We start from the raw sequence: 13,779 nt of genomic DNA on the forward strand, positions 1-13,779 counted from the left end.
CACTAGCTACAGAATATTAAGTCTATGTCACAGGGGCTGCAAGGTCCAGGGAAAAAAACTGTTTTTTTTTCAGTGGAAACTGGATTCTACTCTACTGCCTCACATTGTTTGGTATCCAAAGACCATAATGATGATGATGAGACTAAGTTGTCCCCTTGTCACATAGCAACTTTCATAAAAACAAGTCAAGACCCTAATCCTCCATCTCTTGATCACTCATGGTGAACATCTCCTGAACTCCCCTGAGAATATTCAATGCAGTAGTGAATTTAAAATATGCAAAGAGAAGGCAGAGCTCAAGCCTTATTCAGGGACTGCCATCTAGTTTCAGATACCAGCCTGACTATTCCACAATACTTTCAATAATTTGAGACATGGAGTCTTGTGGAAAACAGACTATAGCAAACAGATATGACTTAGTTATAAAGTACTTAAAAGTCAGGATATGATTATTCCTGCCACTTAAATTCTGCCCTTTGTGTCTGTACTGTGCACCAAGTGAAGCAGGATTCCTGTGGGGAAAAATAATATGCAATCATGTAATTAATTAAAGGCTTACTTCTAATGACTTCATGCAAAGGGACAGAATTAAGGCTGCTTGAGGATATTTTAAATAGACATTTGCCTACTTTTTAACAGTTTACTCAGCAGCTTAAATGCCTCTTTTAATATAGACTATAAATGAAATTTCCCTTTTTTAAAAAACAAAACAAAACAAATATTTTTATTTTCAGCTATAACCACATCCCCATTAGATATCAGCAGCAATTTTTGCCTTGTAAACCAAAGCACAGAGAAGTAGGAAATTAGTCTGAGTGGTTTCCCTTTACACATCATTCCTACTGTTACAATCTCAGAAACTCTTGTAGACTTTTAAATTAGGATAATTAGATTAGAACAATAGAACAATGCTGATATTTTTAACTTTATATCACCATTATGAACCAGATAGGCTGAAAAAAAAAACCAAACAACAACAAACAAACCAGTAATGAAGTCTCTGTGGTCTTCAGAATCCCCGATTACTGCACAAGATAAAATTCCTTAATACATTCTGTGTTTTTAAAGGTGCATTCACTGACTATTTAAGATGTTTAAGTCAAAATTAGTCCAAAACTACACTACATTTGGATGCAAAGTGATTGGGGAATGTAAGGGTGGTGTACTTTTCCTTAATATTTCAGAATCAAAACTTTACAAATATGCATTATATTAATGGATACACATTATACACTGGATAGTTTGGAAGTAGTAGTTGGATTCTATTCTGAAACACAGTTCAACAGTATTATTAAATTAATTCTAATTCCTTAGTCTTTAGCCTTCACAGTGACTGGAATTAAAAGGGACTGGCAGGAAGATGGGGATATTCACTGACTAAATCTGATATTGACACCCTTTTTGTGACAGCAGAGAATCTTGTGACACCATCTGTTGAATCAGTTTACAGAAAAAAGCCAAGGGCTAACACTAAAACTGCATTTACAGTAACAAAGGCCTACAGTCTGAATCAAAAAGTGAAGGCAGTCCTTCCATTCTATAGCTCTTCTCCTAACTATTCAGTTTAGATTACATCATCATTGATTTATTTAACTTCTGAAATGCAATTACTAAGAACTGGTAAATTCTTAAGTTTTAATTCTGATAAAAACATCCAAAGTAACTTTACTCTGCAATGAAGACAGCACTCACTTTCATACTGGTACCATGGGCTTGTTTCCCTCCTGCCTATATCTTTGAAGGTCGTTTTTAGACACAACGATATAAGATCTCTAGCTTGGAGAGCTTCACTTGTTTGTCCTGGAGCTCATGTTTCTACATTTTGGGCACACAAGTGAATGCTAATAAAATGTAGCAGAAGAAGGACCTCTGAGTTATGGTTTTACTGCTTGCCCCTAATGAAATCAAGAGAAGGTTTTCATCAGTTTCAAAAAGGTTGGGGTTTTGCTGCACTTCCATACATGGGTATGGCAGGACTCTGAATTGAAATGCTAGGTCAATGTTCCTTACAAAGCAGGCCAGCTTACAGGAAGGGTTTTTTTTTTAAAACAGACAGATATTATGTAGACAGAGCAACAATAATTGTTTTTTTTCAAAAGTTTTGTGGCTATAAATAACATCATAAATAACTACTGTCATTCTGTCAGGGATATCACAGCATCAGAAACTGGTTACTTGCAGTGCACTATCGTGAATGTGCAATGTATGATGCAGCTAATACATTTGGTAACAGCTGAAATCCATCCAATGAGGATGACAACGAACCAAACATCTTCTAATAAGGTCTCACAGGGCTCTGCTTTCATAACAGAGTAAAGGGAAAATCTAAGTCCTCAGGCATATAAGTAGACAAAAGTAAAAAAGTCTAAGATCAAAGTCAATACGAATCTGTCCAGTTGGTGAGCTAAGTAACAAAGTATCAATAATATGGCTTTGGACTTACAGGCAAGATTGAAACCTTGGGGAAGTTATGCAGTGTCTCCCATTCCCTTCTCAGGTATTCAAGTGACCCCACAAACACAATGTGCTTGAGTTCATGGTAGTGAAAGTTGCTGGCTCGTAATGGCATCACTAAATTTCTTAATCCAATCAAAGCAGATTTAACATCCCCAAATATGCAAACGACTACATGCCCACTTAAAACTGTCATCGCTGCTTCACTTCGAGTCTAAAAAAACACAAAACAAACAAAACAAAACAAAGACAAGGGAGAAATGAAACAAAGGGAAGCTTAAATCATATATTAAGTTTTAAACCAGGAATACACAACTGTCAGTACTGTTCATACACAAAGAATTGGTTTGATTGTTCATTTTACCCTTATTCATCCCTCAGCAGAAGAAAACTTCACTCGTGTTTGCAAATCCTTCAATATTCAAGATGACATTGTACTAGACCAAATTGTAATCCTGTGTCTGTTTCTACATACACAGATTAAGACTGGCTAAAATCAAAGTACTACAGGTTTACCTAAGAATAGAGTTTGACTTACTATGCATTTAGCCTTTAGAATGGTAACAGAAAGCAGAGGCAAAAACATGCCTTAGATGATGAATCACTACTGCAGTTTTTTTCAGGAACAATTTGAAAAGGAAGATGTAAATGATCAATGGTCTTACCAGGCCTTCGTGGTAGCTGGTGAATTGAGGACCATATTCTCTCAAAGTTCTTACGACAACCTGCTACTGCCCTGAGAAGCAAATAATGCTCTACACTGCTTTACTTTAGGGTGGATGTCCACTGTACTGCACAAAGCTTCTCTCAGTAATAGAAAACTGGAATGCGAGAGAAGGACTAATGCTAACTTTTCATGCCAAGTGGACTTCCTGAGTTGAACACATAGAAGAAGAAAGTCTCATGAAGAACATTTGAATGATGTTCAGAATTACCTTCTTGTATCAGTGATAAGAATAAATTTTTGCACTAATTTCATCAGCAGTAACGTCAGTTCAGCAGGCATCTCAAACTCCAAGATTATTAAATAAAGTCATTAGTAAAATCTTACCTTAATTTCTGGAGCCAGTCATCATTATTGCACTGCAGCAGGATGCACTGCACTGATACATTGTCAAGAAGTTGTCCACTCAGTACCATAGAAGTTTTGCAAATTAATAAAACTAAGACAATGGCAAACGGCAAAATTTTTCCTCACTTATCCATTGAATATGTTATTTTCCTAAATTTTAGAAGTATGCCAATGTGCAATGCAGATTAGAAAATGTGGCAGATGTTTTCACTATGTAAGAAGAATGAGAACTCTGATTAGAAGTTCTCATCAGTTAAAAAATACAAAAGCTTTCAATTTTTCTGTGGCAGTTACCAAGAGAGTGGTCTTGGCCCTTCAAACGGCAGAATATATGAGCAAAGCTCAAGTGAAGCATATAAGTTGTCCCATGTCTTTGCCTATGGGTCTAGGAATACTCAGACTTTACAAGATAGAGACCAAGCTTTGAAATAAATTGTGTAAAAAATGTCAGGTAGTCATTTGACTATCCAAAAAAATTACCACCTGATACAGCTGGAATCTCACATAGCCAAAACAGACCTTGAGAAGAAAAATTAATTATTTTCTGACTGAGGCATTATCAAGTATCAATTAGAAGACAACCAGGGACATCCCACCATGGGATCATAGGATCATAGGATGTGAGGAGTTGGAAAGGACTTTCAAGGATCATTGAGTCCAACCCCCCTGCCAGAGCAGGACCATAGAATCTAGCACAGATTGCACAGGAACAGATACAGAGGAGACTCCACAACCTCTCTGGGAAGCCTGTTCCAGTCCTCTGTGACCCTCACAGTGATGAAGTTCCTCTTCATGTTGAGGTAAAACCTCCTGTGCTGTAGTTTATATCCATTGCCCCTTGCCCTGTCACAGGGTGCAACTGAGAAGAGCCTGTCCCCTCCCTCTTGACACTCAGCCCTCAGATATTTATAAACATTTATTAAATCCCCTCTCAGTCTTCTCTTCTCCAGACTAAAAAGCCCTAGGGCTCTCAGCTTCTCCTCCTACAGCACATGCTCCAGTCCCTTAATCAGCCTGGTAGCTCTCCATTGGACTCTTTCCAGCAGAACCTCATCCCTCTTGAACTGGGGAGCCCAAAACTGGACACAATATTCCAGGTGAGGTCTCACCAGGGCAGAGTAGAGGGGGAGAAGAACCTCCCTCAATCTGCTAGATACACTTGCCTTCAGATTATATAATTTGTACTTGTATGGTCTCAAGGGACAGTGTTCAATTTGCATGGATATGGATGTAGATAAAAATTGTGGATTGCGAGTTTGAAAAGGTGCAGGGAAGCATTTTGCTAGCAGTGTCTTCATTGGTGATACTACAAGAAACTGAAGGAACTTGGTCAGGCTGTATAGATTCACAGGCCAGTAGGGAAGAAAACTGACACAGCTTCACCAAGAGACGATAAACGAGGCACTTTACAGCACTTTTCAAAGTGGGACAACATGTAAAAGTTGTTGGCTAAAATGTGTTCAGACCATGAAGGCAGATTTCTATCTCTAGAATAAAGTGTTTTACAGCAGGGTTTCCCCTCTTTGCTGCTGAATACTTATAAATACATACTATTTAATGTTGTTCAGCCAACCTCTGTCTCACAGCTCGGTCTCTAGAATTTGGAATTTACTTGCTTCACTGTTTAAACACCAATATTACAATTCCAGGCAATATCACAATTATTACAGAAAACCCCAAGGAGATGAGAAGACAAGCTTTTAACCTCTGATTGCTAGAATAAAAACCAGAACTATCACCATTGTCAGCTATGCCACACCACAGGAAAATCTGAGAGAGCAGGCTCAGGAAAAGCTTTATGAAATGCGACAAAATGAAGATCCACCAGGGAGTTCATTTCAAATACCATCAGTTTTGCGTACGAGATCTGGGGTTAGTTTCTTGTTACCCTTAGGTAGGAGTACATGAGCACAAGTGGCACAAACTTTCACTGAGCAAAACAGTGTGGTAGGCCTTCTAATTATGTTTAATTACTTGAGTCAGTTTGATGGTTTCCCCAGTTAAAGAAACAAAACAAACATAGACTAGGCTTACTGCAATGTGCTAGAAAGGCAGAGTTGCAGTACTACTTCCTCTGGCCTATTTGTGCATCTGGAAATGTTGGAAATCAAGAGAGAAGTTCTAAGAGAGCAAATTCACATCAATAAACGAGAGATAATGCAAAGCAACGCTTGCCTGTATAGAATCACTACTGCTTTGTGTAAAGAGATACATGGGGTATGTAAGCACTTAAATATATTCGATCCTACTTCCAAATTCTAGTTTGAATTAAATATGCAGATTTCACCTTATGAAAAAGAAATTCTCTATTTTGGGGCAATTTTTATTGTTGCACTTGGAATACAGATTTATATAATAATAATTCTTCAACGAAAATGCTAACTTTGATTTTACCACACTGTTTCTGATTTCACTTTGCTGGACTGAGTGATAGTAGAGATTAAGCCATCACTTCTATAGTTTGAATAACCTCTTTTCAAGCAGAACTCATCATTAATACCTACCAAAATGACCTTTTCAATGTCCTTGGCTGGACACCAATGAAACATCCCTGTAGAGTCATATTTTTTCACATTGGCATCCATATTGTCAATCTGCTCGTTGCCAGGAATTAACAAGGGGTCATGCCTGGGGAAAAACAAGTGGAGGACAACATAAGTGGAAAAAATTATGAATTATGGATAAAAAGATATCCCAAGAGCTGTGTATGAAGAGGGATAAGAGTTTAAAAATTGAGTGTATTTACACTTTAATATGCTTCCAACACAGCGCTTTTAAACAAAAACTAAAATGAGAAAGAAAGTTAATTCTTAAATTTTAGGTGCAGCTCTGAAGAATTTCTATACTCTTTTTACACTGATAACCATTTAATTTTAATCAGGGCTTTCTGACACCATCACATTCATAATTTTATTTTTCTTTCCAGTCTCACCCCCCCAAAATAAATATCAGAGTTGTTATTAGCATCTGCAATGAAGTAGAAGGGATAAGAAGAGAACCCCATGCTGACTGACTGGCATAAGTATGGAAAGCCAATTACTTGCTTTTACCACATACAACTTCTGACGTGATGCTCTTCACAGTAAAAGCTTTAACAGGCTGCACTTTAAATATTTTAGCAATTTGCCCAATCATATTTTGCTTTCCCAAACTGAAGCCGTTTAAAGATTCAACAGTATGTCATTTTAGAGCAGACTGACTAAAAAAATGCCCACATCTGGAATACATGATTTTAATACCAAAAAACAATGTCCACTTTCTCTTATAACTCTACCTTCTAAGTGTTTTTGCAGCAAGATTTTAAAGCGCAAAGCTTCTCAAAGGAGAAGCAAACAAAAGATGGTGTCATTATATTTACAGACACATATAGCTCCTGATATGCTAAAATCAAAGATTAAGCAAAGTACTAAGTGACTCCAATACTCTTAGATGCTAGTGAGGACTCATAACTGCATTGTATATTAGCATTATAAGCAGGACCCTGTTTACATGACAGGGTAAATTGACCCTAAGATCTTGAATTTCAGGATGGAACAGAGCTTTGTCTAGCAAAATTACAGTAGTAAGATTTTGTCCCAAATGCTTGAAATATTCTGATGAAGACCTTAACATTTAAAAGAAGAAAATACTAGCAACATAGTACTCTCAGACAGATAGCCAAATTTAAAGTAGTTTGCCTTTTGAAGCTTGCTAAAGAAATGCATATATTAACTGAACAATCAAAACTGGAAAGTTTACTGCTTTTAAAGCACATCAGACAACTTTATGAACCTCTCTTTTGCATTGCCTACTAAAGCAGCAGAGACTGGTGAACACTGTGTATGATACAAGTTAATTTACTCTGAATATAGTATGATAAATTACGTACTTAAAACATTTATGCTTGCATGCATAATCTCTAATCAGGTATAATCTCTAATTACATTGGAGTGATTAATTTGTATAATTTTATGGCCACTGATTATCCATTTAAATCAGTGGGAAAATGTTCATTCATTTCACTCAAACAGGGTCAACTCCACAGGAAGTAGCTTAAAAGAACTCGAGAAACTATTAATGCAACGTTCCATTTAAAACAGAATCTTTTGATGTTTTCAGGAAGTGTAATATACTACATGGAAAAGGCATAAATCAGACTCATCTGGAAGCAGAAATAATTTGTTTTCAAAGTTTTTTACCTTTACTCCACAGAGATACCGTTCGGTGCATTTCACTATCAGGCCACTGGCAGCAGAGTCTCTAGGGAACTACCTGCAGGCTCTGACCCTACTCCAGGTTTAAGAATGAAATATGCTCCCTCTTTTGTGGGAAGCAGAGGTGACTTGGTGCAAAAGCTGTAGTAAAGGGGTTTGCTGTGGGATTTTGGTTGGGTTTTTTTGTGTTGATTCATTTATTTCTAGAAAAATATGTAGTCTGCATTCTCTATTCTGTTCATCAGTGAGCTGTAGCCATGGCAGTTTTGTCTGAGACCTAACTGTTGATGTTGTTCGTAGGACATTCCTTGCTGTTCATAGTTGCATGTGGTACTGTAAGGTCTACAACCATGGATAGGCTTTCATTTGAAGGTTGTACTACTGTTGAGACATTTAGTGGTGTTCTGCCCTAGCCATTTCTTCATAGCTAACATACGTGTAGCTATGTGTTTCAAAATAAGAAAATTTGCCAAAAGGTTAGGAATCTCCAGGAGAAGATTCACTGAGGAATATTTTACTTTCTGTTGGTTTTGTGTTTGCTTTTTTTTTTCCAAAACTTTCACAAGACATTCCTGTGTGAGCTTTCCTAGCAGAGCACTGAAAGTAAAGCAAAGTTCCCTGATGTCCTTTCAAAAATCAGATATGTACAGGAAGGAATTAGGAATTGTCTTTTATCCCTTTCCCTTCGTCAGAGAAACTATAATAAATCAATTTGTAAAAGATGTTACATTTTAATTTTCTAATCAGTGTTTCTTTTCTGCTCTTAGATTTAAAACTCAATAGGTCATCTGAAGCTTTCACACAAGTAAGTATTTAGCAATACTCTAATTCCAGGCACAAAAATTGTAACAAAGTTGGTGATCACAGATATCTGATATCAAATTTTGGTCAATTGCCATGAGGCGTGAGGTAATTTTCAGTGTGTCAGTGCTTAAAGTGTCTCACACTCTAAGCATAGTTCTCTTTTGGGTAAGGGACTTGTGTCCTAAAAGGGAATATTCAAAGTAGCTTGTGCCAAGGATTTATTAGAAATTTACCTCAATACTATATTTTCTAGTCACCTTAGGTTTAAAGAAACCAGTGCTATGGAAGGGATGAAGAACGTGAATCATCAGATCCAACTTCCTATTGAAGTTTTAGGTAACAATATGTAATAACAAAAAAATTATTTTATTTTAAATCAATACATGCAGTTATTTGTGATATGATAAACTGTTCAGGATCCGCTGCTTCACTGCTTTGAGTACAGCAAATGGGAGTCTGAAAAGAAGCAAACAAGATGGGACACACAACTACGCTAGCAGATACTATTATACCACTTTTACATGAGGAGAATGGATTATTGCCTGAGAAGAAAACTGCAATAAGACTAGCCACACTTTGTGGTTCAGAATCTGTGGGTTTTACATGTAAGTGTGCTTATACAATTTAAAACATCTGAGATAAGATATTATCTTGATCTCTCTTTTTGCAATCTCAGTAAAGTGATCCCTGAAGATGTCTACGAACATTGAAAACTGCTCACTACTAAGGTTGAACTTTCTCCTCAAATGTTAGAAGATACACTGGTTTATGCACTTAAAAACTGAATTGATCTTTGGAGTTTCTTGGGTTTTTTTTAATAAAAACATGGTCGTCTCATGAAGTAATACAGTAATAAAATAGTATTACTCCTTTGGACATATATGCTCTAGTTAAACTGATGATCTAATCCCAGTTTGCAAATACTAAAAAATAATTAAGACAGACACACAGAGGCCAAGGCTGTCAAATCTGCCTAAGGGGTTTGGACACCCTCTTCCCATTAAAATTTATATTACACAAAGCACTACAGTGCTTGCCCTTAGAGCTAAATCATGGACTGAATGTTTCTCAAGCCTCTCTGCCCTCTTCACCCTTGAAGATGGCCCTGTCATGCCCTGCTTGAGTCACATTAGCAGGTTCCTGTAGAAATGCTGCAGCTATGATGTTCTCCAGGGCTGAAAAGTCATCTGCTTGAAAATTCAAATTATAGGAAGAAAACCACCTTCAATCAATTAAAATCCATAGTGTTTGTTTTAATCGAGATCCTGGCTCTTATGGCTTGAGATTACCAAAGCATTTGGTCACTGCAGCTAGGAAAAGTCGTGTGGGAGAAAAGAAGCAAAAGTTAAATTTACCTCATCCATAACCCCAGTTTAAAAACAGCTTCTCTGGTTCTTATGGCAGATATTACATACGCATGACTTAAAATGAAGAGCAAAATACCATCTTTTCAAGGTTTTGAAGTGCATATAATGCCACTTATGATCAATTAGACTTGAAAACGACACTAAATGCCATGCTACTGCTGCAACCCCAAAAAGCATGCCTGGAAGACAACAGCCTAAAGCAAAACCACAAATCCCACTTCCAGCAAACCTATTGCAAGGAAATCAACATTACATTTTAAAGAGCACTGCTTTCCCAGCACACATTTTTAACTACTTCAAATTTATTTACTTGGAGTTTTCAAATCTGGACCTTTTGAGTAATGATTGGAGATGGATCATAGAATCATAGAATCAAGAAGGCTGGAAGAGACCTCAAAGATCATCGAGTCCAACCTGTCACCCTAAACCTCATGACTATCTAAACCATGGCACCAAGTGCCACGTCCAATCCCCTCTTGAACACCTCCAGGGATGGTGACTCCACCACCTCCCTGGGCAGCACATTCCAATGGCCAACCACTCTCTCTGTGAAGAACTTTCTCCTCACCTCCAGCCTAAACCTCCCCTGGCGCAGCTTGAGACTGTGTCCTCTTGTTCTGGTGCTGGTTGCCTGGGAGAAGAGACCAAACCCCTTCTGGCTACAACCTCCCTTCAGGTAGTTGTAGACAGCAATGAGGTCACCCCTGAGCCTCCTCTTCTCCAGGCTAAACAGTCCCAGCTCCCTCAGCCTCTCCTCATGAAAAGACCATCTAGGGCCAAATGTCTGCCTCATAGACTATTGTTTAGTGTACCCTTGTATTCTGTCACTTTTGTCTTAACCTTCTTGCTATTATCATATGTAATTGAGAATTAGAGCAATATACCCTCATTATCTGCAGTGGAACTACTCCATACGTTGAGCACTGGGAATAAGAATACTGTGTATGACCAATGAGGACCCTGGTGTTGTTTGAAAATAATACTGTTTTTGAAAACAATATTCTGCCCTCCCATAAAATTATCTTTATATAAAATCAACTGCAATATCCCTGGAAACACCATCACTCATCTTTAACCCATGCTTAAGTCTGTAATTATGTCTTTCTCAGGTAGATTTTTGCCAACAAAAAGATGTTTAGTGATTTCCTGCTCAAGACTCAGAGTCCTCAAACTTGCCTTGTGTGTAGACGAGGAACTTCAAGTCTTTGGATGTGTCTTTGTGAGTACCTGCACACACATACTTAATTTTAGGAGGAAGGAGTGGGTTTGCTGAAGGTAAGATAGAAATCGAAGGCATGCTAGAGAATGTCTCATGCCTTTGAAATTTCTCCTACAACTACCCTAACAAATTGTGGCAATTAACATGCCGTTAGTGTTAGATGTATGCAGCCAGTGCAGGTGCTAATAATTGAAAAAGCATTTAGAGCTTTTACACCCTGGTTGAATATTTCATGATGTGCTGCATGTTTCACTATTTACTCAGTGGGCCTCTGTCACTTCAATCTTCTTTGACTGCTTTGACTGGTGCTATAAAGCTCAACCAAGATAGAGTGACGGCTTGTCACAGGCAAACTCCACTGACTCCAGAAGCTCACTGGGACTAGCTGTGAAGGTTGTCACGACATTCTGATGGAATCCAGCAAATGTTTTGTGACTAATACACCCAACATTTGTCGGCTACCATTAGCCATTCCCTGTGACCCTCTGCAGTCTGTGTGGATGGCATTAAGTTGTAACAAGAATTTGTTGCCTAAATGTGTTACACTAATGACACTCTCTTACTCATCTTTCCTTTCACAGGTTAATCACCAATGAAATTTGTAAAGATTCAGTGCGCAGATGCACTGGATTTTAGAAATGAAAATGCAGTGCAACAAGTGAGAGAAAACATGCAGTTCCCAGTTAATTATTTTCATTGTCATATACAGAAGCTATCCTAATATTGGCCCACACTGTCTGACTTTTCCCCTAAAACTACAAAAAAAACCCGCAAAAAATACCTTAATATATTGGTTGGTACCTAGTGCCCTGTGCTAGCTTGTGGGCTGAATTACAGTGCTAAGAAGGCTAAAAATTCCCCTTCCTTCCCTCTTGCCCTCCTCAGATGTTGCTGAAGTTGTTTTTATCAGAAAGCCTTACTGAAGAGTTCATGTTCATTTATCAAGAGTACTAAGGACACTGATACAGAGCTCTTTACTGTAAGAATCTTGCTTATGAAAGTCAGGACATACTCAGAATATGCTTATCAAGTATGAATCCTCTCAAACATTAAAGTAACAAAATAGTTAACTTCTAGACTTTTATACAAGCAATTCAGTAAGGGATAGACAAGGTATGCAGCCAATGTATTTTCTGGTTTTAGTATTTCCTATTTATATCTACCCAAGCTGCAGAGCTTGCAAAATTTGAGGGATAGGGGGATGTACCTGAAAAAAAAAATCATTTGTGAAAAAATACATCCACAGTTAAGTGGTGGGGGCAAGTAGGACAAGCAGAGTGCACGCTTGAGTGTATGTAGCTGGGTGAGCAGATGAGGAGATAAACATGCACAGTCATTGTTCATATACAACTTCCGGAAAAACAGACAGGATGTTTTCCCCTCAACTTCAGAAAGACAATCTCATTACTTTTTTGGAAACACGTGCCAAAAAGCTCACTTTTCCCCACGTCACTTTGCTGGGTCTTGACAGGCTCTGAGATAGTTTTATCATTTGGTCAAGAATTATTTTAGATCCTTGATCAAGGAAAATCCTCAGGCTTACAAAATTCTCCTTGGCAACGCACTGAAAACCCAGCATCCTCTGATGCCTCTGATTCTTATGTGATCAGGGACACTAATGATAATGACCCTTTGCTGAGTATGCTACTTGTCTAGAGGCCTATGTCAACTACACCACTACATTCAGAGTGGACAGGGACAAACTATTTGTTTGCTCTTCAGGCCCCTTGGGCCTTGTCATATGCTATTTGTTCTTGCATTAAGAGGTAGTTTGACTCAGCTGGGCTGACATTTCCTTCAAGTCAGTGTATTCCACTCATGCAGTAGCAGCTACTAGAGCAGTAAGTGCAGACTTGAGCCCCAGCAACAATCCTTTTAAGTGGCTTTTTTGATTCATATCCAGGGCTTTTCACATTTTTACTGGTCATCCTGGAATCCAAAATGACATTTTTTTTTTTTTAAGCTAGCTTTGCTATTTGATGTTCAGGCAGCATAGCCACCTTATTTTTAACATGACTGTTCATCAATAACATACATCAAAACCTGTGACTGAGATGATGAATGACTGGTCTGATATCACTGCATGACACTGGAGGCGCCAAATGGTTCTAGTTTTCTTCTCCACTTCATGAAGAGGGAGACCTGATACGTAATTACTGCTACTCACAGCTTTCCTTCCTTTTCTTTCCACTTACTATTTAAATGTTACTTCTCGTTGTAAGACATGCCCTTGTGTTCACATCTCCACAGAAGGATCCATTATTTCCTGTAGGAGTGTCAATAATTTTTAAATAATACCCACGCCCTTGTGGTTTTAATGGGACAGACTTCTGTTGATGTAAACTAGATGGAAATAACCATGACAATGCAGAAAACATTTTTGTAGTTAATTTGCATCTGTAGCTATAGTTGGAACTGGAAGGTTTAATTTCTGATTGATTAGATTCTTCCTTGTTGCATCAGTGGGATTCTGCTTATGTCATTTGATGTGAAGCAGGATTCAGTTAGAACAGTGACTTTATAAATGTGAATCTAGATCATTTACATACAAAGAACATTTGTATGCCTACCATCTATTTATTCAGAGAGTAATTTATTGGCATTTAGGGACAATAGCATCAAAAGATTACATTGAAAAGATGCCTTCTCTCTATGCATCTGGATGATATT

The 13,779-nt window shown here is 37.9% G+C and overlaps 1 protein-coding gene across 4 annotated transcripts in view; it reads right to left on the reverse strand.

Annotated features, from left to right (window-relative positions):
- KCNMA1 (potassium calcium-activated channel subfamily M alpha 1) overlaps positions 1-13,779 on the reverse strand; it is a 413,411-nt gene that overhangs the window by 44,549 nt on the left and 355,083 nt on the right. For all 4 annotated transcript variants that reach the window (XM_054382054.1, XM_054382052.1, XM_054382053.1 and 1 more), the window contains 2 exons: positions 6,031-6,154; positions 2,444-2,668 (listed from right to left, as the gene is read on the reverse strand). In XM_054382054.1, the coding sequence (XP_054238029.1) occupies positions 2,444-2,668; positions 6,031-6,154 (349 nt within the window). The remainder of the gene's footprint in view (positions 1-2,443; positions 2,669-6,030; positions 6,155-13,779) is intronic.

The sequence above is a fragment of the Indicator indicator genome, chromosome 7 (genome assembly GCF_027791375.1).
Source record: "Indicator indicator isolate 239-I01 chromosome 7, UM_Iind_1.1, whole genome shotgun sequence".
NCBI lineage: Eukaryota > Metazoa > Chordata > Aves > Piciformes > Indicatoridae > Indicator > Indicator indicator.